The following is a 25,768-nucleotide window of genomic DNA, read 5'->3' on the forward strand; positions in this document are numbered from 1 at the left end:
AGGTCAGGAGTTTAAACAATCTACTTGCGGTTGGCAGCAATTATCCATCCGACCACATCTGTTATTATTGACGGCAGGTCATCATATGTATCACAACACATGCCAGGTCCCTTTAAAAGGCAAATCAGTTTTCCGAGTCACTGTGCCATTATAGATGTGCGTCTGTTTCAACATTCCTGACTTTTGTGACCAGCAAAGAGTAGGTGGAGGCGCTTTATACAGTCATTTAATAGTGTAGTCTCCCACTTGAATCTACCGATCCCTTTGACTTGGGTGGATCTTAAGTAAATCATTAGACTTACGTGAGCATAGCTGGACTCCTATATGATCTGTAAGAGTCCCTATTTCGAGATCACATTCAAAAAGGGAAAAGCATCAAGCAGTTATGAAGAGGGTCGCTCTCTTTTGTTTGGAGGACCTGGCGTGTCCATGTATTACATGATTCACATGTAATATTTGATTTCTCCAATGGGGGCACTGCAGGAAAGCTCAAAACTTGTTGCCGGCTTCTCCTGCTGATCAATGGGATTTCCAGTAGCTAAGCTCCCTGTGATCAACTAATTTTTGTTGAAACCTTCTAATCGTAAAAGCTCCTTGAATCAAATTAAAGGTTTCCACATCAACTTACTTAAAAAAAAAACACTACAGGTCATCTTTACACCAACCAAGGAGTTGTAAAATTCTTCCCTTTAACTACCACTGTTCAATGCTGAGACTAATTTTTCTTTTCTCATTATGACCCAAAGACTTTTGTAACTTTCTTTAGACGTTCTCGGACTAGTAAGTTCTTTAGGCACAAATGACAAGTAAGCCTGGTGTTCCTAGGCCTACCATGAGATGATTAAGGGCCAAAGCTGTTTCACTTTCCGCTGACTTGACTCTATGGTGAGACTCATTTTCCTATGAACCCTAAGAACTCCACATCTTGACCCCAATGAGGAAACAACCCTTGGGACTTTCTTCAGAGGTCCGTTGGATCAGTAGGATTTGTGGAGAAGTCTAGGGTTCCTTAGGTCTACAAGCAGAGATGATGCTGAAGTCCAACCCTTCATTCATACAGTACATGTGTATGCACGCTTTTAATTAAGGGGCCTCGATGTGGCTCTTTGTTTATCATTGTGGCCTTGCAGGTGATCTGCATGGAATATTTAGGTTCTTCTCGTGGATTTACTCTGATTTCCACCTAATCACCCAAAACATTCAAGTAGGTACCTTGGGAAATTAAATTGGGTATGGGGAATGCTGTGAAGTATCTCCAACCGGAGGCATTTTCCGCTAGACCTTTGGATACCATGTTTGTGTGGGCCCACTCTTGGTTCCTCTAGCTCTCTGGTGGGCCACCCTGTACCCTGAGGGGGCTAGTGATTCATATTCTGCTACAATAATAAAAAAAAAATTAGGAAAACCGATCATCATTTTGGGTTTTCTTGTCTCTGACCCATGGATAACGATAATGGATCCTGCACCACCATCTGAGCGTCCGAGCCATGCCACGTCACTAAGGTTTGCTCTTAATGAAAACCACATGAAATTTAGACCGGTTTTAGCCCAATCATTTTTCAATGGAGCAAATATCTTTTCTTTATTAACAAGATCGGATATTCGTTATGTGGAAGTGCCGAAATCTGCTGAATGAGCGAAACGCGTCTGGCGCGGTCCACCGGGGAAGACACTGACAACTTGTTATGTTCTCCCCGCTGAGTTTCTGGCTGTCAGTTCTTTCTTTCAGGCCTTTGTTTCTTATAAAGCGATAAACCATTTATCTTTGATACTCGGCCTATACCCCGAACGGGAAAATATCCAGATATCAGCAGAAATAAAACACATTTATCTTAGCTGCTATTTAAAGAAGCTCATGTGGTTTACCGTGCCGTGTGCAAACTAATTGAGATATATATCTCAGCGTTGAAAATCTGTCACTTGGTAGTAAATTGAGTAAATTTGCTGAATTAACCATTTGTATGTCGATGGCAAATTTTGCAATCAGCTATAAGAGTAGTGATTGGACCAACGGTCCCTTTAAGATTAAGCAGCCATAGATGAAGCCTTTAGACACAGTAACCCAACGAGAAACAAGAACTGAAGGAGGCTAAAGGACCCCATAGATGAAAATGGGCCGACTAACGATTCTTGGTCAATGGCCCCAAGCACATCGCAGACTATATTGGTCAATATTGGACTTTTTGAGCACATGTTGCACGCTCAATTGTTGTTTTGGGTGATTAAGATATTGACAAGAACAGTTGTTTCGATGCCGGTTTGGTCATTATGGTGATAATTGGCCATTTGATTCAAGTTTTGTCCAATGTGTATGATATGCCTTACATATTAGACTAAGGACTCTAACAGACTTCAGTGATTTTTAGCAAAAAATATTCTGTTTCATCATTAATCAGTCATCAGAGTTTGGTCAGAGTGCCAGTTATTACCATCAGAGTTTGGTCAGAGTGCCAGTTTTTACCATCAGAGTGTTGTCAGAGCGCCAGTTATTACCATCAGAGCTTGGTCAGAGTGCCAGTTATTACCATCAGAGTTTGGTCAGAGCGCCAGTTATTACCATCAGAGTTTGGTCAGAGCGCCAGTTTTTACCATCAGAGTGTTGTCAGAGCGCCAGTTATTACCATCAGAGTTTGGTCAGAGAGCCAGTTATTACCATCAAAGTTTGGTCAGAGTGCCAGTTTTTACCATCAGAGTGTTGTCAGAGCGCCAGTTATTACCATCAGAGCTTGGTCAGAGTGCCAGTTATTACCATCAGAGTTTGGTCAGAATACCAGTTTTTACCATCAGAGTTTGGTCAGAGCGCCAGTTATTACCATCAGAGTTTGGTCAGAGCGCCAGTTATTACATTCAGAGTTTGGTCAGAGTGCCAGTTTTTACCATCAGAGTGTAGTCAGAGCGCCAGTTTTTACCATCAGAGTTTGGTCAGAGAGCCAGTTATTACCATCAAAGTTTGGTCAGAGTGCCAGTTATTACCATCAGAGTGTTGTTAGAGCGCCAGTTTTTACCATTAGAGTGTGGTCAGAGTGCCAGTTACTACCATCAGAGTGTGGTCAGAGTGCCAGTTTTTACCATCAGAGTGTGGTCAGAGCGCCAGTTTTTACCATCAGAGTTTGGTCAGAGCGACAGTTATTACCATCAGAGTTTGGATAAGAAAAAAAACTGATGGAAGTTTCTTCTATCAAACAATCCGTGAAAAACAGATAGCACGTGGATGGCATCCGAATGCTGTCCAATTTTATTAATGGATCCATAAACTCGCATTGGCGAGATTGATCCAAAACTCAGATCAAGACCGGACGAGTCTCTGTGATTTTGTTACTTGGGCCGCAAAAATACACGGGAATGTGAACAGCTCCATAGGCTATAATAAGTACGAGTTCCATCCGTTAAAAACATGAATATCACTCGTACCATGTCTGAATAAGCCCTAAGGGTGACCAAATCTGCTGATTTTGGCAAGATGTATATTAATTGTTTGACCGAAAAAAAGGATTGCACCACCAGAAGCCTCTGTCAGCTGTTTATTTCCACTCCCCATTGAGAAAACATGCACCTTCAGTCGTAACGAGCATGCATGTATATAGGGAGTCCAGATTAAATTTTATGGCCATTTTAAGGGCAAACATAGAGCCATCCAACTGACATAGAAACATAATGGAGCCTATAGGCTCTTCTGTGCCATATAAAGGGGCCTATAGGCTCTTCTGTGCCACATAAAGGGGCCTATAGGCTCTTCTGTGCCACATAAAGGGGCCTATAGGCTCTTCTGTGCCACATAAAGGGGCCTATAGGCTCTTCTGTGCCACATAAAGGGGCCTATAGGCTCTTCTGTGCCACATAAAGGAGTCAATAGGCTCTTCTGTGCCACATAAAGTGGCCTACAGGCTCTTCTGTGTCACATATAGGGACCTATAGGTTCTTGTGTGTCCCATAAAGTGGCCTATATGCTCTTCTGTGCCACATAAAGGGGCCTGTAGGCTCTTCTGTGCCACATAAAGGGGCCTATAGGCTCTTTGGTGTCCCATAAAGTGGTCTATAGGCTTATCTGTGTCACATAAAGGGACCTATAGGTTCTTCTGTGCCACATAAAGGGGCCTATAGGCTCTTCTGTGCCACATAAAGAGGCCTATAGGCTCTTATGTGCCATATAAAGGGGCCTATAGGCTCTTCTGTGCCACATAAAGGGGCAGGCTGTTCTGTGCCACATAAAGGGGCCTGTAGGCTGTTCTGTGCCACATAAAGGGGCAGGCTCTTCTGTGCCACTTAAAGTGGCCTATAGGTGCTTCTGTGCCACATAAAGGGCCCTATAGGCTCTTCTGTGCCACATAAAGGGTCCTATAGGCTCTTCTGTTCCACATAAAGGGGCCTATAGGGTTTTCTGTGCCACATAAACAAGTATTATAAATGCCACAGTCGGGGGTTCTGATTCAGAATTTTGCATTGGAGCGCAGAGGATTTAAGCTATATAATTCACAGCCGCTCTCACCTATCACCCAAGTCGGAGCGATTTCAGTGATAGCACTGAATTAGGGAATTGATTTTGATTGGGTTTCTCCAATGTACAGTAATAAACTTTACTTCCAATCTCCTTTTTTTTTTTATGTCACGGCAGAAGTTAATTTTAGCCTTTCGCTCTCGCCGCCACATATTGAGTCTGGGTGAAGTGACAGGAGTCAGTAAAGGCAGATCTGTCAGGGCGCGTTGTGTGATGTCCTCCGCCTCAGCGAGCGCTCAGCTCTTCCCAATTAGCAGCTGGAAGCCCAGATGACATTTACTAGCTGAATTCAGGCACCATCTGCCCTGCAAACATGGGTGCGTGCTGCCCTCTGTTGGGAGCCACAGATTTTAAGTCTGACTGCTTTCTTTATTTATTGCACGGATGCCGAGAATTTAACGGCGCCCAAAAAAATCACGTAAAAAACCATCATTAATATACACCGCCTGCAAAAAATAGATTTAATTCGGCTCAAAAAAAATAGATTTCTTGTTTAATGCAGCTCTATGACGGCGAAGCTGCAGATATACAGAAAATAGCTGTCACTCAACCGTGTTTTTTTTTTAAAAAAAAATAAAAATAAAAAATACAAAAACAAAAATAAATAATAAAAATAAAGAGAGATAAGCGGCGCCAATGCTCCTTGTTACTGCTTATCTCATGGGTGCAAAATATCTGTCCAGCTCTCGCTAGACTCGGGTGCCGACAGGAGCAAATTTAGTTCTGCTACATCTTCACTACACATCGTTACTGCATCTTACTTTACGGCTTCTCCCTTTGGGTCTTCGTTATTGGTCAGTAATCTGATTGTGCGCCGGTACGACAAGTGATGATGTATGAAGGCAGCGCACCGTAATCTATCATCTTAAGCCGATAAAAGATCCGCCGTCCTCGGCCTGTCACCCCCGAAACAAAAAGATGTAGAGCCCTTAGAGATACAAGATCAGATAAAAGAAGACTTATATGTTTATGCACCAGACATGGAAAGGATTGACGTGTGTATCACTTTAAGAAGATATTATATTATAGCTGCCCTTACATGTAAACATAAGTTGGTTGACCCCGTTAGACTGATTGTCTATTTAATGTGCAGTGGGGTCACTTCACTCTCCCCCCAATTTTAGAAATCAGAGGAAAGAATGATCAGGCTGATGGATTCCAACATGCCCAATCCTTAACTCCTGCAGGAGATATGCTGCTCTTGCACCTGCTTATTACCCACTCCCTATTGAAAACATATGCACAAGGGGAGTAGATGAGGTCATCTTGCAATACTTCATTTATCCTCCGGAGGCGCTGCAGGGAAATGGAACACTTCCTGCCAGGTTTTCTTCTATATTACAGCTGATCTCTAAGATCACGGCCTGGGATCAGCTTATTTTCAATTATAAACAACCCCACTATGCGCATGATTACTCCTTCAGCTTTCTTTCTCATGCAGCCCCCGGCCACCAAATCACAACTTCCTTCAGCTATGCACATGCCATATGATGTGGAAGCCATTGTTGTATCCACTCTGAGTTGGAAACTTTCCCCCCAACATTTGTACGTCACATTGTAAGACATTTAAGCCCCCTACCCTCTCTGCAAAAGAAGAACCCAGAAGTCCTTTCTATCCAAACTTTCTCAAAATATCCTCAAGTTGAGTGGCACCAGATGTCAAACTTTGAAAAAACAACAACACGATTTTGTGATAGTCCCAATTTGTGACCACCCAGGGGATGTTTTCTTAGCATGTCATGATAATATAATTGATTAATATTGTGAGAAATTGGAGCCCTTAATGTAATCTGTGTACAAGTAAGGTGGACACGTCTGTGTGGATACCAGCTGGCCTCCCTGAGGTCCAAGGACGATACAGTAGATGTCTCGCACATGGTGGACCTGGGATCTCTAACACATTTCGAGGGCAGATCTCCTGTTTAAATATTTTTCATCACTGTCCCAAAAAACTGGAAAGCAAAGGTGACGGCAACACCAATGTCCACAGGGACTTTAAGGGGTTATCTCCTATCAGCAAGGTAGTTGACAAATCACTAATTGGTAGAGATCCGATCACTGGAACTCGCACCATTTGGCAGAACAACGAATTTTTACCACCAACAGGGAACTTTTATTCAAGTTGCAAAATGGCATGGCAAGTCGGACCCCCGACCTCCGCTCCATTCATGGGGCTACCGGAAAAGCCAAGCGCAGCACTTGGCATCTCCTTTGAGAATGAATGGAACAACGGTGAAGCGTGCACTGTCGATCCAGTGTGATGGGGTAAACGTTTGCCGATCTGCCCACAACCGGACCCCAACCGACCAACAGGTTATCACCTATCCTGTAGAAAGGTGATAACTTGTTTTCATCGGACAATTGCTTTAAGGTGAACTTCCACATGCAGCTTCTGCCCATATCAATGGCTAATAGTCAGTATAACAGGTCAACTTTTATACCCCTGTATTGGTACGATAGGGCAACTTTATTACGAACATTAGGTTTCCATATAGTTTTACATATTGTTGATCAGCATTTTGCTTCTTCATCCAATTGATGCCAATATTCCATGGTCCAATGATCAGGAATGGGCACACTTACGAAAATATATGACTTGTCAAATAGTTTTTCCATTTCCTAAACTTAGACAACCCTTGACAGCCCAGCAAACTGCCCTTGAACATTGGGTTTTTGTTCGGCCTGAAAATATAGTACTTGTCGTTCCACGAACATGTGGTTCCAACACTTTTAAAGATTTTGGTGCTATGGTCAGGGTTAGGTTGGTTTCCCAAAATGTACGTTGACCAGAAAAGAGATGGAAAATGGGAGTTTCAATTATGAGCCATGCTTGTCAACTGATATGAGAGGAGAAATGGAGAATACTGATGTGTTCAAGTAGGTGGACCTCATCTCTAGCATTCTTCTCCACCTGCTTCTTCCTTTACCTCCGGGATTGTCCTACATGTATTGATCATTTTAATCCCACTTTACAAGCATTTAATTCTCCGTGTATAAGCTAATTCATTCTTTCTGGCATCACCTGCTTTGTTTGATGTATTAATCATTTTCTTCTACAATGTCTCAAGGTGTATGGATGGAGGAGCTTTGAAGTGTCACCTCCTTCTAGTGTCATGTTGTGAGGGACTGAGGAATAGACCCCCGATGAGCTTTGAAGTAAGAATTGGAAAGCCACAGATTCTATTGATCTTTTCAGCTTTAGGCATCGAAGCCAATTCCTTCAGAAGTGTTCCTTAGATATAAGAGGGAACACATGTTTCCTTATGTTTTATCCTTTCCCACTTGGCCCTCTCCACTTTACAATGTGACTATTTGTGAAATGTGTTTTTGGTGTCTTCCTAAAACATTCCTAGGACGACACGCTCTTTAAAATGTCTTTTAGGCTACAGATGTCTTAGAACTCGAATGAACGTATCTCATTGTGTTAGCTCTTCAGTTCTCATGAAGAATTGACGTAAGAATTAAAGGACAAGTTTTGCTCTATGACTGCTCCATATGTAGTTTAGGCATCTCCAACTTTGTGGGAACCCAAAACAGTGTATACACTGTGTGCAAAATTATTAGGCAAGTTGTATTTTAGAGGATTATTTTTATTATTGATCAACAACTATGTTCTCAATTAACCCAAAAGACTCATAAATATCCAAGCTTAATATTTTTGGAAGTTGGAGTGTTTTTTTTTTAGATTTGGCTATCTTAGGAGGATATCTGTTTGTGCAGGTAACTATTACTGTGCAGAATTATTAGGCAACTTAATAAAAGCCAAATATAATCCCATCTCACTTGTTAATTTTCACCAGGTAAACCAATATCAGTGCACAAAATTTAGAAATAAACATTTCTGACATGCAAAAACAAAAACCCAAAAAATAGTGATGAATATAGCCACCTTTCTTTATGATGACACTCAGCAGCCTCCATCCATAGATTCTGTCAGTTGCTTGATCTGTTTTCGATCAACATTGCGTGCAGCAGCCACCACAGCCTCCCAGACACTGCTCCGAGAGGTGTACTGTTTTCCCTCCCTGTAGATCTCACATTTTATGATGGACCACAGGTTCTCTATGGGGTTCAGATCAGGTGAACAAGGGGGCCATGTCATTATTTTTTCTTCTTCTAGACCTTTACTGGCCAGCCACGCTGTGGAGTAGTTGGATGCATGTGATGGAGCATTGTCCTGCATGAAAATCATGTTTTTCTTGAACAATACTGACTTCTTCCTGTACCACTGCTTGAAGAAGTTGTCTTCCAGAAACTGGCAGTAGGTCTGGGAGTTGAGCTTCACTCCATCCTCAACCCGAAAAGGTCCCACAAGTCCATCTTTGATGATACCAGCCCATACCAGTACCCCACCTCCACCTTGCTGGCGTCTGAGTCGGAGTGGAGCTCTCTGCCCTTTACTGATCCAGCCTCTGGCCCATCCATCTGGCCCATCAAGAGTCACTCTCATTTCATCAGTCCATAAAACCTTTGAAAAATCAGTCTTAAGATATTTCTTGGCCCATTCTTGACGTTTCATCTTATGTTTCTTGTTCAAAGGTGGTCGTTTTTCAGCCTTCCTTACCTTGGCCATGTCCCTGAGTATCGCACACCTTGTGCTTTTTGATACTCCAGTAACGTTGCAGCTCTGAAATATGGCAAAACTGGTGGCGAATGGCATCTTGGCAGCTTCACGCTTGATTTTCCTCAATTCGTGGGCAGTTATTTTGCGCCTTTTTTGGCCAACACGCTTCTTGCGACCCTGTTGGCTATTTGCCATGAAACGCTTGATTGTTCGGTGATCACGCTTCAAAAGTTTGGTAATTTCAAGACTGCTGCATCCCTCTGCAAGACATCTCACAATTTTGGACTTTTCAGAGCCCGTCAAATCTCTCTTCTGACCCATTTTGCCAAAGGAAAGGAAGTTGCCTAATAATTAAGCACACCTTATATAGGGTGTTGATGTCATTAGTCAACACCCCTCCTCATTACAGAGATGCACATCACCAGATTTACTTAATTGGTAGTTGGCTCTCAAGCCTATGCAGCTTGGAGTAGGACAACATGGATAAAAAGTATCATGCGATCAAAATACTCATTTGCCTAATAATTCTGCACACAGTGTACAATCTTTGAAAGTACTATGGTGATTTTTGGCCATAGTGGCCTAAAAATCTGTACCTAGGACGACTTGACCAGTTTTATTACTACTGAACCAACCATGGCTTCAAATTCAGGGATATCAAGCATTTATCCACTCATATCCAATGTAGTTCCTGAACCATCCCTCAATTGGGGCCAAGAAGAGTCCAATCAAGCTGGAAGAATCACCAACCCAACTTTATACTCATACAGAAACACTCGGGATGGTGGGATAAGATCATTCATCCAAGGACCAAAACATTGGAAATAGTAAGGTCAGCCTTGCACCCGAAGACATGGCGATTTCATAATTGTCTTACAAGTGGTGTGCCTGCTATAAAGGAAGACCAACCCATGATTATGGTCCCTGTGTAAGTAAAGTTAAAGGGGTTTTCCATGTACTGTAGAGATATACAGCACTCCGTGGATATGAGACGTGGTGCTCGAGTAGGGGTCCAGCCGTCCTTACTAAAGAGGTTTTCCAGTTTTGGAAAACTACTTTCCCCGGCTGCAGTTTGTTTTAAAAAAAAAAAAAAAGAAACAAGCTTTGCATTACTCATCCTACCCAGGTCCGGCACTTTTGCTCCCCCTCGTCGACAGCGCTGCAGCCAGTCACTGAGCTCAGCTGCTCTGCCAGAGTTGACAGCACGAGCCGCTCAGAGCCCCTGAGTTCTCCGATTGACTGCAGCATTGTCGACGTGACAGCGCTGCAGTAAGTGACAGACACCAAAAGCAGTGACGGAGACTCAGCGCTAGACCTGGGGAGGGAGAGTAAAACACTGTTTACTGCAGCCAGGGGACAGGGCTTTTCCGAAACTGGAAAACGTCTTTAAGGATCCACCAGATTGCATGTAATCCTGAATGTTGATCATTCGATAATCCAGGGCTCTTCTCTTTCTTAGAGGGGTTGTCCCAAAAAACAACATTAATCATCAATCCATAGGATAGGTGATAAATGTATGATTGTCAGGGTCTTTCTGAATCCCACACAATCCTGAAAACAGGGTGCCCAAAATCCCCTGTGTGAATGGAGCGTTAGTGAACATGTGTGACCACCACTCTTGTAGACATGAAAAGAGCAGTGGTCGCACATGCTCACTACTGCTCCACTACTCCATGCTCACTTAACACCCCCATTCTCATGATGCTATTTCTTCTTGCACCCAGACGTGATTGTTATATTTAGCTTTTTTTTTACATGTGATTGTATTTCAGGTAAATTGTAGTCGTAGTCAGATGGTGCGGAGAGGAGACACAAAAGATTACATGTGTGGTTCTATTGATCAATTACAGTTACATAAAGAGATTTGAAGATCTTTTGATTATGATTTTTAGATCTATGATTTCAACTATTGAAAGAGGTCGTCTGCAAGTACTTACACCTTCAGGCGATTACAGTCACTTAAGTCATACTCGTTGTGTCGATTTATTGGCCGCCCATTATACATTGATTTACGTTACTGCTACTTAGCATTTTGCAAAAATTGTCACCGATATTCCAAATTGTATATTCCAAAGATATTTAATTGTAATAATTGTAATGGGCTTCTATTGAAGACCTGTCCATATAGGTGGTTGATTGCAAAAATGTATGGGGTTATCCGACTTTTGAAAAGTAAAAAATAAAAATAGCAGCATAAGTTCTAAAATTGCAAAAATACTCCCCTTGTTAGAGATGAACAAGAAGATTGACAAGCCACTGATTGGCTGCAGCAGTCACAAGCCAGTAATCGGCACATGACTGCTGCAGTTGATCAATGGCCAGAGTGGTCACATGCCATACTGGTACCTCGATCAATGATGGGAGCCATGAAGAAAGTAGCATGAAATGTGACCACTGAGGCCAATGACTGGCTGTAGCAGTCACAAGCCAGCCATCAAGATGGTAAGACCATCCAATCATTTGGATAAATTAGCAACGAGTTGAGCAACAAGAAGTTTGGTCCAGTAGCCACATCGTCAGTCCATGGCCACCAGACTAGTGCCCTGAAAACCTCCTATCTCCCGGCATCCCAGGTGCCTCTTCTGATTACTAGGCCTGGATAACATCATGCTGGCCCAACGAATCAAAAAATTCACCAGGTATGCCATCAGGTAGGAGGAGGGTTGTTGGGCTCTGGCCCGTTGGCCATGGCATACCAATGTGGCTGCTGGTCCATGGTCCTGTTAATCATTTTGCTCAACTCCTCACCTCGCCAAGTCCACCAGTAGCTCCTGTAGTCCCCTAATCTTAGTGTCTGGCACATGACTGCTGCAGCCAATCAGTGACTTAAGCAGTCACATATTGTACTACTGACTTCACTGCTCCCATGACTGAGCGGGGATGCCACCAGTATGACACGTGACCGCTGACACCATTGCTCGGCTGCAGCCATCATGTGCCGGCGACTGCCGGAGCTTCATCACTTGATTGCCAATGAATTGAAAAGTATTAGTTTTTGCTTGACACGTTGTAACAACAATTTTTGCCATTTGTAATTACTTTTTCAATTGCCAGATAACTCCAAATAGTCATCAATTTGGGGGAGTAGCTAGTAGGTTCCGACAGGGTGCCATTGGGGACATCAAGAAGCCATTCTGCCTTGGCTAGGGTATTGAAAATCAAGCCTTTGTCTTTTTTTTTTATTGTTTTTGCTGTTTATTATTTTTATACAATTAATTTATATAGGAATTTAACCATTTCAATTGTTTTTCTTGTTACTGGTAAAAAGAAACCTTTGCTCAATCATTTAAATGAAAAATACATGTACAGCAATAAACATGAAAAATCTGAATTGTATGCGAAAGAAAAAAAAAATATTCACATCTTTTCTAAAATCCCTATATTGGCGCTAAGTTCGGATAGTGTACACCTCTTTCCATCTAATACCAGATTAATCGTGTGCACACTATGAAATGGTGTAAAATAAATAATATTTATATTTTTTTAAATGCAAATGGAAAACAGCGCCTCTAGTGGTCAAGTAAGGTATAGAACAATTATAGACTGTATGACTACATGGAACACCTGGGACTATACAGGTTTAGTTAAGTAGCAGTCAATATGGCAAGGTTTTATTGCTTTTCACATAGTAATAAATCTTATATGAACTTATAACCCCCTGCTCACCTCCAAATACAACCCATGACCTATAATTCCTATTATGAGCAGTCTAGGAGGCATTGCGTTGCCTGCTTATTTTTCTAGTATTGTTTCTATCTCATTATTTTAGTGCAGCCCTGGTGTGTCCACATGGAACACGAATGCTTTGCCGCTTTTATTTCACACCTGTCGAATATTTTCAACTATATTAGAAGAAACACCGATCAACCTTCTCCCGATACATCGACGACGCCGATGCAATAAAAATGAGTAAAATTGGACTGGCTGCCTCGTGTGTTTGCAAGCATGCTCTCTAATCAAGCGATGCTTAAAAAGAACATCATCCGTGGCCTTCTGCCATCGTTGCCCCCATGGGACCTGCTCTATCTCTTGGTAAAAAGAGAAAAAATAAGTAATTGAATCATCTAGATTGTGATAGCAAAAGTATTAATCTGAGCGCAAGCTGTGAGATATCCTCCGGCGACGCCTCGGCTCTTCCAAGGAAGAATACTCAATGAATGAGGAACCCGTTGACTAGACCAATTTACGACAATTGGCAACAAATAAGTGCACGACCCTGACACGCTCCATCATTCCACTTGATGAACATGGTTCTGGCAATTGTCTCAATTAATTATCATTGTATGAATCGGTATTAAAAAAAAATCACAGCATTGTTATAGACAAAACTAGATCCTTCCAAGATCTGGCTAAGGTGCATCAAGACGAAGAAGATCTAAATCACGACCTGTCGAAAACCTAAGTATAAGTCAGGAGCTACAGATCAAGAGACCCTAGACAAAACCTCCGCTCTAAGACTGAGATCTTTTGTCTGGAAGACACGGAGGGAATAGAAACAGCTGTTCACAACAAAGACCCCTTCATGGGATGCGTGTAATGCCTGCTATCCCCCCCGCTCTTTCCAACCCTACACCATTCTACTCTGCTCAGTAGGATCATCTGTCTTCACATTGTCAAAGCCTATTTTCCAATTTCCATAATTAAGCAATTCTAGTTTCATTGTGTCGCCTTCATTTCTCCACCTTGGAGCTCAAGATAATCCTCCCGGTTGGACCTACAACAGAGATTTATTGGGAAGAAAAGAGTCATCTCACCCTTCAGTGGACGTCATGGTGTTTCGTGATCTGTATCTTCTCCGAGAGGTCCCTAGGACTGGGTCACTTTAGGGTTAGATCTTTGGGAAGTCCTTCAGTGGTGACATAAGACGTCTTTAATAATCCTCAGAGTTCCCCCCCAAAAAAATAGGAACTGGCTGCACTGAGCACCTGCCTCTATTCAATGTCTCTCCAGCATCCAGACCTGAAATGACTTAAGGGCTTGCACTGCCACCCCTGGTGAAGACTGAGCGCTCTTGGTTGATGCCAGGGGGGAGGTGGACTTGTAGGTTTGCTTTGATCCTTTGCTTTCTCCTCTTCCAGGAGCACTGTGTTGACCTGCTGCTGACTAGAGCGGGATTGGAAGGTTTTAGTCTCCTAGCAGTGGATTTGCAGTCTATCCCTCTCTATTTTAGTCAGGGCTGACATCACTCGCTGTTACTCCTTTAAATCCTCAGCCTTGCCTAAGAGCATGCATAGCAATCGAGATCTCACTCAGAGCTGGGAATTCTCTGCCTGTGGTTAAATCCATCCTTACATCAAACTCAGCATCTCACCACATAGGAAACGGAACCAAGACGCCTACAGAAAATCTACATTATCCCTGTGTATTCAATAAGAAAAAATTGGAGATTTTGCTTTAAAAAATTGGTAAAAATAAACTCATTATTTCCTGGAATTTTTTTTGCACTTTGAATTAGAATTTTGTTTAAATACAAAAATAAAATTCTTGGCAAATTAATTGTACACAACCCAATATCGTTTCTCACCAATCAGCGGTTCTGTTTTTTTTTTTTCTTTTATCTCCAACAGGGAAACTTTTATACTCATTACAAAATGGCACGGCAGGTTGGACACCCAACCGCTGCTCCATTCATTTTCTAAGGAGCTGCCAGAAAAAGCCAAGCGCAGAGCTCAGCAGCCCCGTAGGAAATGAATGGATCATGTGCACTGTTGCTCAATTGTAACAGGGATAAAAGTTCTCCCGTTCAGAGGTCCGAACCCCACTGATCCTACGGATAGGGGATAACTTGCTTAGACAGGACAACCCCTTTAAATATTGAAAAGAGAGATGGCCATCCATTGATTGACTCATTCTCGAATCAAAAAGTATTGGACCCCCCCTGTGTGCCAAATGTATGAAATTAGAGAACAGGCCTTTCTTTTGCAGGAAAAGCTCAATTCTCGTCCATGGGCTGTGCCCCGATATTGCCGTTCAATCTTGCCAGGGCTGAGCTGCAATATTGGCACCGCTCATGGCTAAGAGTGGCGCTGTGTTTGGGAAAAGACCTTCTTTTTCTAATTTCATACGAAATCCTTTGCTTTCAGCTGAAAGATTTTTGTCTATGACAGTCTTGAGATTGCAAACAGTCAAGTTTAGCCTCAGACTATTCTCCCTAAGTTTTAGATCCAGCAACCCTTCTACATCAGCAAGATCATGTCTGATGCTCTATTGGAATATAACACAAATTTTTCTCCCCCCCCCAAGTGCACTTCTTCCCGTTATCATATCTGCACTGCTGCAGCTGAACGGGTCGGGTCAAGGTGCATTGTTCTCCAGGATACTATCGCTATCTCCCCTACAATAACCTACCTATGCACTACTAATATTATGCATTCCCATAACACCCTAGATCTCTGAGGACATTTAATCACAGACGAGAAACTGCATGGTCCTAAATTTTTGGGCAACTGCATGGATTGTTGGGTTTAGTGGTGCTTTGACCTGGTCCAAAGGAACTCTGACCACTGCACATTTTGCTTCCAGTTTGGCCACTGATAGCCACACATGGACGCTCTTCTATATCTTCTCACTAATTGCGAAGTTTTTTGCCATGACTTTACAAAATTGCAACAAAAAAGACACCACAATGTGTGAACTTACCTTTAGGCTTCCTTTGTTGGTGGCTTCCAGTAAACTCCATGATTTTCATGCATTTTTACAAGCATTAATGACTATAGTGAGGGCAGAGGCTGCAGTTTAACCTGGGTCCTGAAGTCTAGGGGAGACCCGAAAGGTCACTTTCACCCATATGAGGAGACTAATACTTTTAAAGATTCCTGACAGTTGGGCGTCTTGTTGGAGATTTTGCATTAGGGCTCACGAGCTTCACTGTTTATACACTTATTTTTTTCCCTCTGGAGAAAATTAAGACTATGGGAAAAAGCCACATAAAAAAATGACCCCACAAAATGTCAGTGACCCAAAAATTGAACCAAACTGTAGAGAAAGAACATAAAATATACCTGTTTGCAGTGATTTTAATATTTTCATATGCATAGGAAAGACCAACATCCGGCCTCTCCTCTACGGAGAGCCACCCAAAAAAATCGAATGGCGTCAAGAATCAGTTTTTTTTTTTTTTTTTTATGCAAACCTATGGGTAATATATATCACCACATATCCTTACAGTGACTTAAGTCCTATCCTCCCATCCGAAGTAGGGAGCATATACCACGAAAAGAAGACTCAACTCATAGATATCATGGAAGTCAAATCTTTTTTTTTCAATGCCCAAGTGTTGAAATTGCACTGGAATATCAGTCAATTTTGAGCAATTCCCCCAATGTAACGGCATCTGTAAAATCAGAATGACTCTTGTATCTCATGAAAAATATATAGTTGGAAGATGAAAAGGACAATACTCCTGTATTATTATTATTATTTTAATTTTAGACAGATACCGTAGATCAGACCAAAGAAATAAATGGAGCGATATTATCCAGTATCCCTATAGGACGGCGGATAAGGGACTTGTTGCCCTGTTGTACCACCTTCAGATGGAGGGAATACACGAAAATTAGGAAGCACTTTTAAGGGTTATACTACAACATTGCCATTGATTTTCCCAACAAAAACGTTACTTGGCCAACAATCTTTTCTAATTCTTAAAGAGTTCCATTTCTTACTTGGATGAAAAAAAATAAGTGATGACCACTTGTATCCACCATTTGTTAGGCAACATAGTTAAGCATCAAATCGCTCCTCATATTGGAGCAACTGTACCTGGTCGAAAGAATAATCTACAACCGTGCCACAATATGATTGGCGGCAGTGGTCCCATTTCCCTAAGTTGGGGCATCATTCCAGCATCAGAAAGTGAAACAAGCAGTGGAGTGATGGGGATTGGTGATTAAGTATTGCTTTTAAGTTAATTTAAAAAAAAAAGCATTAAAAGGGCTTCCATGCTTAACCTCTTGATAGTATAGGAGAAGGTGAAGGTTTAGACCTGGAGGCCGTTGAGCATTTTCAATTGATGGTTCATATAGTTCATTAATGTCAGTGGGAACATGTGCAGCATTTATAGGAGTCTTGTTGGGATCGATGAAGGGTCTGAAGGATTGGAAACTATGATCAATGTCTTATGACCTTTCCTAATAATAGATCTAATAAGAATCTGGTAAGAGGATCACTTTCAGAGGGCGGCTTTGTAGAAATGGAGGTGCTATCTTTGTAACATTTTCACTTGGCTCTGGTGGTCCAGCTTTTATATATTTACGGCCTTTGGCTCCATCTCGAGCCCTGGACACTCGATGGAGGAAAGGATATAGGAAGATCAATCTTGTCCAAGCCTAGGTAGGACCACCATGGTCTTCTCCATCGTTACCTTGATAGCATCAAGCTATTGTGTTTCTGGTCTTCCTCTTCGCCTGGTTCCTTCTATTCTTCCTACCTATATGTCTTTCTCCAGTGATTGCTCTCTTTGTGTGATGTGCCCAAAGTAGGCAAGTCATAGTTTGGTGACCCTTGCTTTGAGTGACATGTCTGGCTTTGATTTGTTCCAAAATTGATTTTTTTGTTCTTCTTGCCATCCATGGTATTGATAACATCCTACTCCAGCACCACATTTCAAAGTCGTTGATTCTTCTTCTGTCTTGTTTCTTTTTAATCCAGATTTTGCATCGGTATTTCTTTATGGCATCCAGGTTTTCTTTATCATCCAGATTATTTACCCCCATTATTTTGCTTACCACTTGAAACCAATAAATTAGGAGGCTCCATTCTAACAGCCCTCGAAATAAAGACTCCTCACGCTCATCTCCCTGGCATTTAATATTGTCTTTGGAACATAATTGAGTAGTAAGATCTTTATCATCCACCTTGTAATGCACAACAGGATTTAGGATTTTGTTCCGGTGACATTTACATTTCTTGGTGTTTTATTCTATGACAGTCTATACAAAGCCCACAGAGAGTGGACCAGTGAGCAAGCGGTCTGATAGCTGAGATTAGACTACGACAGACAGAAAAACAATAAGCGAGGAGACGATAGCGGGGATGATAAGATTGCAGAAGGCTCGGTTGATCCTGTTAAACAATTTCATATACTACAATTGATATACAGAAGTTGAGGCACACTATGCCGAAACAAATCGGAATCCAGATTAGAGCGGGAATAGTGATTGGTGCATCCCATTAGTGAGTTTCTAATGACACCTAGTGGTAAAGCCTAAATGAATGTTGAAGGAAGCTTGTCATCACATTGCCGATAGTTCTCACTCAAGACAGTAGCTATGGGGGATGCAGAGGTGGCAGTTCTTCATAAGATTTCCTATTTCAGAGCCTTCAAGCTATGCCACTGATCTCTTCGTCAACTGTTGAAGGAACACATTGAGGGACATCATCATCTTGACATGAAGTCAAGCTCAATTCATGGAGATCAGACAGTTTGATGTTTTTTTTTGGCTTTAAAGACTTCTCAATGACGAGTTTATGAAATCTACCCTTCTTATTGCTGGTCATCTCTTTCCATGTCTTCTAAATGTTTTTGTTTTCTCCAAATGGTCCAGCCTAAGACACAGCTTCCATGTGTGCCAGGCTTGTAGCTGGAGGGGACTACCAACATCTGTGACCGTACAGGGCTAAGATAGCAAGCTGAAACTTTTCCCTAGTTAAGAGAAAACTTGTGTTTTGTTCTACAAGATACATCTTAAGAATCATAGAATGGTAGAGTTGGAGGGGACCTCCTGGGTCATCTGGTCCAACCCCCTGCTCAAAGCAGGATTCACTAGATCATCTCAGACAGATGTCTGTCCAGCCTCTGTTTGAAGACTTCCATTGAAGGGGAACTCACCACCTTTCGTGGCCGTCTGTTCCGCTCATTGATCACCCTAACTGTCAAAAAGTTTTTTCTAATATCTAATCTGTGTCTCCTCCTATTCAGTTTCATCCCATTGCTTCTAGTCTTTCCTTGTGCAAATGAGAATAAAGATGATCCTTCTTCAATGTGACAGCCCTTGAGATTTTGATTTAGACTATTTGTTTTTCACTTTTTCAAATGCCTTCAACACCACCAAAATGCTAATACTTTTCCTTGTCCTTATTTTCTTTTATTCTCTGTATGGGAGCTTGCTTGGTTTACTTGGCCATTTTTTGGAAACTCGTGCATGTCCAGGCACCTCCATTCACAAAAATGTACGATGGCATCCCATTCTCGATTATAAGTGTTGGTCCTAGATATGGGACTTGAGGCAGATATTTATGACTTATCCTGCCCATATGCAATAAATGTCTTAAATTTAACCCATCAGCAGGTTTTTAGACCCCAAACTAAAGTCACGTATGCAAAATCCTTGTAATGTTGAAGACGCCTATACCTTTTGTTTTAGAAGTTTGAGCCTCCGTTTTATAGATATCCATTATGAAATTTTTATGCAATGAGCTGCAAGTGCGGGAGGCATGGCCTTGCACTTATAGCAGATCGATAGTCCGGCTCTCAAATGTCATCAGGACCTTACTGCACATGCACCTTTCCTGGGAATGATGTCTTGTGCACAAGAACTCAGTTGGGGATCAGGCCACAGAAAAGAGAGACCTGTCAGTCACTAACAAGAGGCCGGAAGCGGGTGGAGAAAGAGGGAGAAAGTCTGGAGAGCTGTAAGGGAAAGACCAATCCCACTCAACTTGTGGCGCCCCTGAGGGTTCGGTCGCCACAGAGGTACTGCATCTCAGGCAGAGATGTGGCATCTCACTCTCAGGTAAGGAAGGAGTACAGCTCAGGACCCTAACACCTGCATCCAACACGTCCACATAGCCATATAGCCATATAGGACCCAGGGGACGGAACAGACGTCGCCCGCCAAGGCCCGCGGGTACCGGATTGGAGATACTAGGTGTGAGGTGCAGGAAGAAGGCCAGAGAGCGAGGACACACAGAAGGGGGTCCTGCTAAGTACTCCAGAGTTACCTGGGGGTAGACCGAACCCCTCCCTGAGTAAACGCAGGACGAAGAGGGCAGTTACATGGATCCCTGTAATCTGGACTGCAACAACTGTGAGTAAAGACCCTGGGACTGCACTTCCTTGTCTCTGTGTTTCTTGTTGCGCCATCAACCCCTGCACTACAACGCCCAGCACAACCTTCAACATCTACACTGCCCTGGAGCTAGCTCTTCCTGTAGAGAGCCACACCATCCCTACTGCAGTAACATCAGCTTCAGAGGACTGCTCCGCAGCGGTGGTTCCCCTTAGCCGCATTCCACAGGTGGCGTCACAAACTTTGTATATAACTATAATCCCCTGTAAATATAACCCCCCTTTTATTGACCGCCCTGGGTCACGGACCGGGTCACCGCCACTGTGACATTCCCCAGCATCCACTGGCCCAGCACCGGGTACCTCACGGCCCAGAGGGCGCTTCATACTTGGTGTCACGAACAGGATTTCGTGCCCGTTATCACCCGGTACTGTGCGCCTAGAGACTGTTTTATACTGAATGTGGCGCCCGCCCCAGAAGAACGGGCGCCATTATGTGCGAGCCAAACGACAGCAAGAAATCACCTCCCATCGTGGGTCGGGTCCCAGAATGGCGCCAAAAGCACGGCCCACCCACTGCAACTGTGGCCATAACCCTGGACCTGTCCATCGGTCTGGAGGAGACGCCCCCGGGTGTGACCGACAGCAAGCAGACATGGGACTGCCCCAGAAAGGGGAGAGGGAAGAATAAAACTGAGAGACGGGGTGTGGTCTGGGTCCATCTAGACAGACCATACCCGGCAGGGAACATGGAAGGAAGAGAGACCGGAATCCCTGCCAGCGGCCTGTAACAACCGGAGGCGCCCCTCACCCTGGAGGGGTTAGTTGCCAGGCTGTCCCGGGAGGATTCAGAGTTCCTCTGCGCCGGGATGGAAGACCTGAACCGGAGGATGGAGAGGGCCCAGCAAGATGCTATTACAAGCTGGAAGAAGGAAATGGTGGAAAGGTTGGCAAGCCGGCAGCAAACATCGCTACCAAGTACAAGCAGCGCCCCAGCCTTGGCGGATCCGGACCAGCGCCAGGAGGTAGAGTGCAGCACAAGAGAGCAGGTAAGAGGAGTCTCCCTGTCCCGGGCGCTAGAGCCGCTGACCTGCTCCTGGGCCCCCTGGTGGAACCGCCGATCCCGGGCGCTACTGACACCAGCTCGCTCCTGACACCCCAGCAAGGCCCTCTGCCCCCGGGCGCGGAAGACGCGAACCCATTCTGGACCCTCCTCCCAGGACATCTGTCCCCGGGCGCGCCCGCCCTAGACGTCCTTCAGGCCCCGGAACCGTCACCTCCGGGCACCAGCGACACTGGCCCACTCCTGGGCCCCTTACGGGAACCGCTTCCCCCGACACTCGAATGGGTGTGTAGACGCCGTCCCTGGGATTGGTCCGCGGAGGTGGAGGACCAGCGGCCCCCACTCCTACCAGCAACCCTGCCGTCTTCCGAGGTGAGGAGGATCAATTCGAGTGAGACAACCCTGGGGGAGACCTCATGGGGTTTCCCCAGGAAACGAAACTAGAGGCAGCCCGCAGAAAAGAGCACTGCAGGAGGGAGCTGGAGCAGTTCGAGAGGGAGCGACACATCCGACAGGTGCGTTGGGAGAAGCTGGAGGCCCGCAACATGGAGGAGAAGGCCCGGGCCCGCAAAGACAAGAGAGCAGCATACGGTCCCCGTGCTGAAGGGACCGTAGTGAAGTTCAACCTGGAGGGAGGTTGGGGCTTCATCCGGGACCCGCAGTCCGAGACAGACCTCTTTGTGAACTGGAGGGACGTGGAGTCCCACCTAAAGGAAGGTCACCCAGACTGGAACCTATACCTGGGTGATTACGTCACCTATACCAGACACAGAGGTGAAAGGGGCTGGTATGCCCTGAATGTCCACCGGGTGGGGAAAGGGAGCAGTTCCTCACCCTACAGCACTGAAGACCCGGCTGAGCCAGCCTACAGTGGACAAGAGCTTCCCTGGAGGGAGCACCACTACTAAGGACAGTAGCTGGAACTGTGGACTGTATATAGTTGCCCGGAAGGGTATAGCAGGAATGCTGCAAGTTTGAAAAAAAAAAATATATATATATTATTTGTTTTTGTGTGCATAATTACCCGGAAAGGGTACAAGGAACTGACAGGCTGAGGACTGTGAGCAGCCAAGAACTGATCTTGTAAATAATTGCACTTCTTAAAGTGTCCCTTATTGGTTTTATAAATATGCAACAATGACCTCAGAACAAAAACACGTTTGGCGTGGCAGAAGACGTGGTCCAACACCTGGATCACCTATGCCCTGCAGCCACGCACAGGGCCTACATTGAGGGTTTTCGGATGGGTCCCTCATGCTCCAGTTTGCTAGTTAGCACCTTACCAAATAAGATGGACACCTGGTTGCAGATCATGCTGTAACCAGTTAAGGAACAGTTTATATGAAAAATGTTTTATCTGAAAAAGTGTTTTATATGACAAGTGTTGATAATATATGAAGAGAGTTTTATTGGGAAGAGAAGTCTTATAATGTTGTAATATGGTAACCTGAAATGTTTAAGAAAATGTGCCTCCCATAAAGGGAAGAAAAGATGTTATGTTTATGATCTTCTAAGCGAATGCATTCAAAAATTTTGCATGTCTTTAAAATTGTTTTTACTCTGTTCCAGCCCGCGGACGAGCTGTGCTTTACCACGGGGGTATGTGGCGCCCCTGAGGGTTAGGTCGCCACAGAGGTGTTGCATCTCAGCCAGAGATGTGGCATCTCACTCTCAGGTAAGGAAGGAGTACAGCTCAGGACCCTAACACCTGCATCCAACACGTCCACTTCAGCAGGGCAGGGCGAGATTGCTCCTAAGGGAGAGCACAGTCCCTGGTCCCTGGCTGGAGTGGAGGGGAACCTAGAGAGGGGGAACCATGTAGTGGGTGTGGGTGGAGAAAGTAGCTTAGGGGAGCACATGAGAAGGAGGTATAAAAGGAGAAGCCATCTTAGAAAGACAAGTCAGTCAGAGGAGGAGAAGTGAGGGGAGCAGAGGCTCTGCAGGAGCTCTGCTCCAGAGGCGGGCCTAGCCAGTGAGGCCCAAGTCTGAAGAAAAGGAGAGAAGAGAGGAGAGGGAGCAGGAGAAAGACTCCAGGAATCAGGAAAGGACCCCAGGGGTACGGGCCATGCAGAGGGCCACCCGTACGCCCTCATCTGCCTGGTGGTGGAGGGTGTCAGGCCATCAAAAGGGAACTGGTCCCTCAACTAGCGGAGGACTTTATGCCCAACTAGAAACCGGAGGCTGCAGTACTTTATGTCCTGTAGCCACAAGTCCACGCCAGTCTCACCGAGAAGGTAGCCATATAGGACCCAGGGGACGGAACAGACGTCGCCCGCCAAGGCCCGTGGGTACCGGATTGGAGATACTAGGTGTGAGGTGCAGGAAGAAGGCCAGAGAGCGAGGACACACAGAAGAGGGTCCTGCTAAGTACTCCAGAGTTACCTTGTGGTAGACCAAACCCCTCCCTGAGTAAACGCAGGACGACGAGGGCAGTTACATGGATCCCTGTAATCTGGACTGCAACAACTGTGAGTAAAGACCCTGGGACTGCACTTCCTTGTCTCAGTGCTTCTTGCTGCGCCATCAACCCCTGCACTACAACGCCCAGCACAAACTGCAATATCTACACTGCCCTGGAGCTAGCTCTTCCTGTGGAGAGCCACACCATCAATGCAGCAGTAACATCAGCTCCAGAGGACCTGCTCTGCAGCGGCGGTTCCCCTTAGCCGCATTCCACAGGTGGCATCACGAACTTTGTATATAAACTATAATCCCCTGTAAATATAACCCCCCTTTTATTGACCGCCCTGGGTCACGGAACGGGTCACCGCCACTGTGACATTCCCCAGCATCCACCGGCCCGGCACCGGGTACCCCACGGCCCAGGGGGCGCGTCAAACTCATGGCTCATTTGCAAAAAAATTGTCAATGGATTTTTATAAAATGGATGCTTGGGCTTTACATAGATGATGTTAGTCTGGGTCTGAGTAAGGTGGGACATGGCAGATAAGAACATCAGTTGTGGTTTCAACTTTCAGTACCTTACTAATGTTCTTAAGAGAAGAGTTTTGGTGCCTGTTACAAGACAAAAATTCTAGGGTTCTCAACTTATATGTAACAGTACTCAGTAATTGTGCCTGATTTCTTGTACAGTCCCCCCAGGCAGAAGTAATGACTAGACCTACAATATAGATCTTGCAGTATTGAGTGTAGGACATGGCAGATGTGAACTTTTGTTGGGTTTTGAATGTTGGATCCTCTCCTGATGTTCTGAACTTGGAGTTTTGGTACATGTCACAAGACTATTAATCCAGGACTCTCAACATTTTAGGTAATAGTCCTCAGTCCATATGCTTTATTTCTTCCACCAACCACCACAGGTAGAATAGATGATCAAGGCCTACAACATCGACCTGGAAGTGTTGAGCGATGACCATTTCAAACCTTCTCCAAAATAAGTTATTGGAGCCTAAAAGCTACACGATGACTATTATTCCATATCATGTCTGCCAAATTGCATGAAGCATAGTGGGGGGAGCTGGTAAATGACTAGTCATGAGGGGATATTTTTTGATGGGTACACTCATAGTCGACACTAATTTCTGCATACACAGCACACCCCAATAAGTGATAATTCAGCATTTAGCAGTAACTGCCTGCATATAGTATTCATTATTCAACTCTTTGGGGGCATCATTAATGTCTCTAAAGATCTGAGATCCAGGGTTTTCCCATTACGATAATTAACCCTTCAAAACCCATAGTCTCCAGCTGAACAATAGACAAGAGCCTCAATGTAGTCTTGTTCTGCACATTCATTGTGCCAAGAATTATGTTTTTATATCACGCAAGCGAATCTGCGGGTAAAAGCTTTACATTTAGTTGGGTTTGATCTTGCAGAATGATCTCCTTGCAACTAGTCTCCATCGCTCTATAAATCTTCTGCTGTTATGGTGAACCTGTCAGCAGCTCATCACAGGCTCTTCTTCTAGAAAAAAATCACAAATATTCTGCTCTCATACTCATCTGCCTGAGAAAGACTCTGTAGCCAGAAGGAAGCTCCCAGCTGTTTTACCGGGGAAGGAGGGAGATTCAGATGAAATCTTAGTGACCCAGAATTTGGTAGCCCTAAAAAGCATATCCATAGACTAATTAATGTATATATACTGAATGGCCACTTTACCAAAGACACCGGCCATTTCCGAATTGGAGCTTCCTTGTATAGAAATTAGACCCATGACCCCGAAGTTCAGCATAAAATGAAGCAACTTTCATTCAGATGATTGTTGAAGGTGTCGGTAGGTGAATAACAAAAATGTAAAAAGTAAAAAAGACTTTCCCAACAAGTATTATAGCATTTCATGTTATTTAAGGCTTAAGAAAGTTTCCCAAATTTGAAACTTTTTTCAACCTTTGGACACATTTCTATCTTTTGATGGTTGATTGTCTTTTCTTGTTCACGGCTCATAAATGTTGGTCAACGACAAAGATTTACACAAATTCAAAAACATCATGGCACTTTAGGAAGGATTCTCCCATGAAAAGATTGAAAATGGAGTTGTGAAAGGTAGAATGTCCTTAAAAAAGGGGGGTAAAAAAAAATTCTCTGAGACAGCCATGCCTCAAAAAGGCCAGGTAAGTATGGTATACATGCATGCTTAGATCGAAGTGATGCAATCTTTGATCTTAGCATGCATG

The 25,768-nt window shown here is 44.0% G+C and overlaps 1 protein-coding gene across 1 annotated transcript in view; it reads right to left on the bottom strand.

Annotated features, from left to right (window-relative positions):
• Positions 1-25,731, bottom strand: part of SLC1A2 (solute carrier family 1 member 2) — a 117,012-nt gene extending 91,281 nt beyond the window's left edge. Inside the window, exon 1 of the mRNA XM_073658134.1 lies at positions 13,814-25,731. Within this exon, the coding sequence (XP_073514235.1) occupies positions 13,814-13,830 (17 nt within the window). The 5' untranslated portion in view covers positions 13,831-25,731. The remainder of the gene's footprint in view (positions 1-13,813) is intronic.
• Positions 25,732-25,768: the final 37 nt, after the last annotated feature.

This window comes from Phyllobates terribilis, unplaced genomic scaffold, assembly GCF_046119375.1.
Source record: "Phyllobates terribilis strain yellow unplaced genomic scaffold, ASM4611937v1 Scaffold_13__5_contigs__length_258822181, whole genome shotgun sequence".
Taxonomy (NCBI): domain Eukaryota; kingdom Metazoa; phylum Chordata; class Amphibia; order Anura; family Dendrobatidae; genus Phyllobates; species Phyllobates terribilis.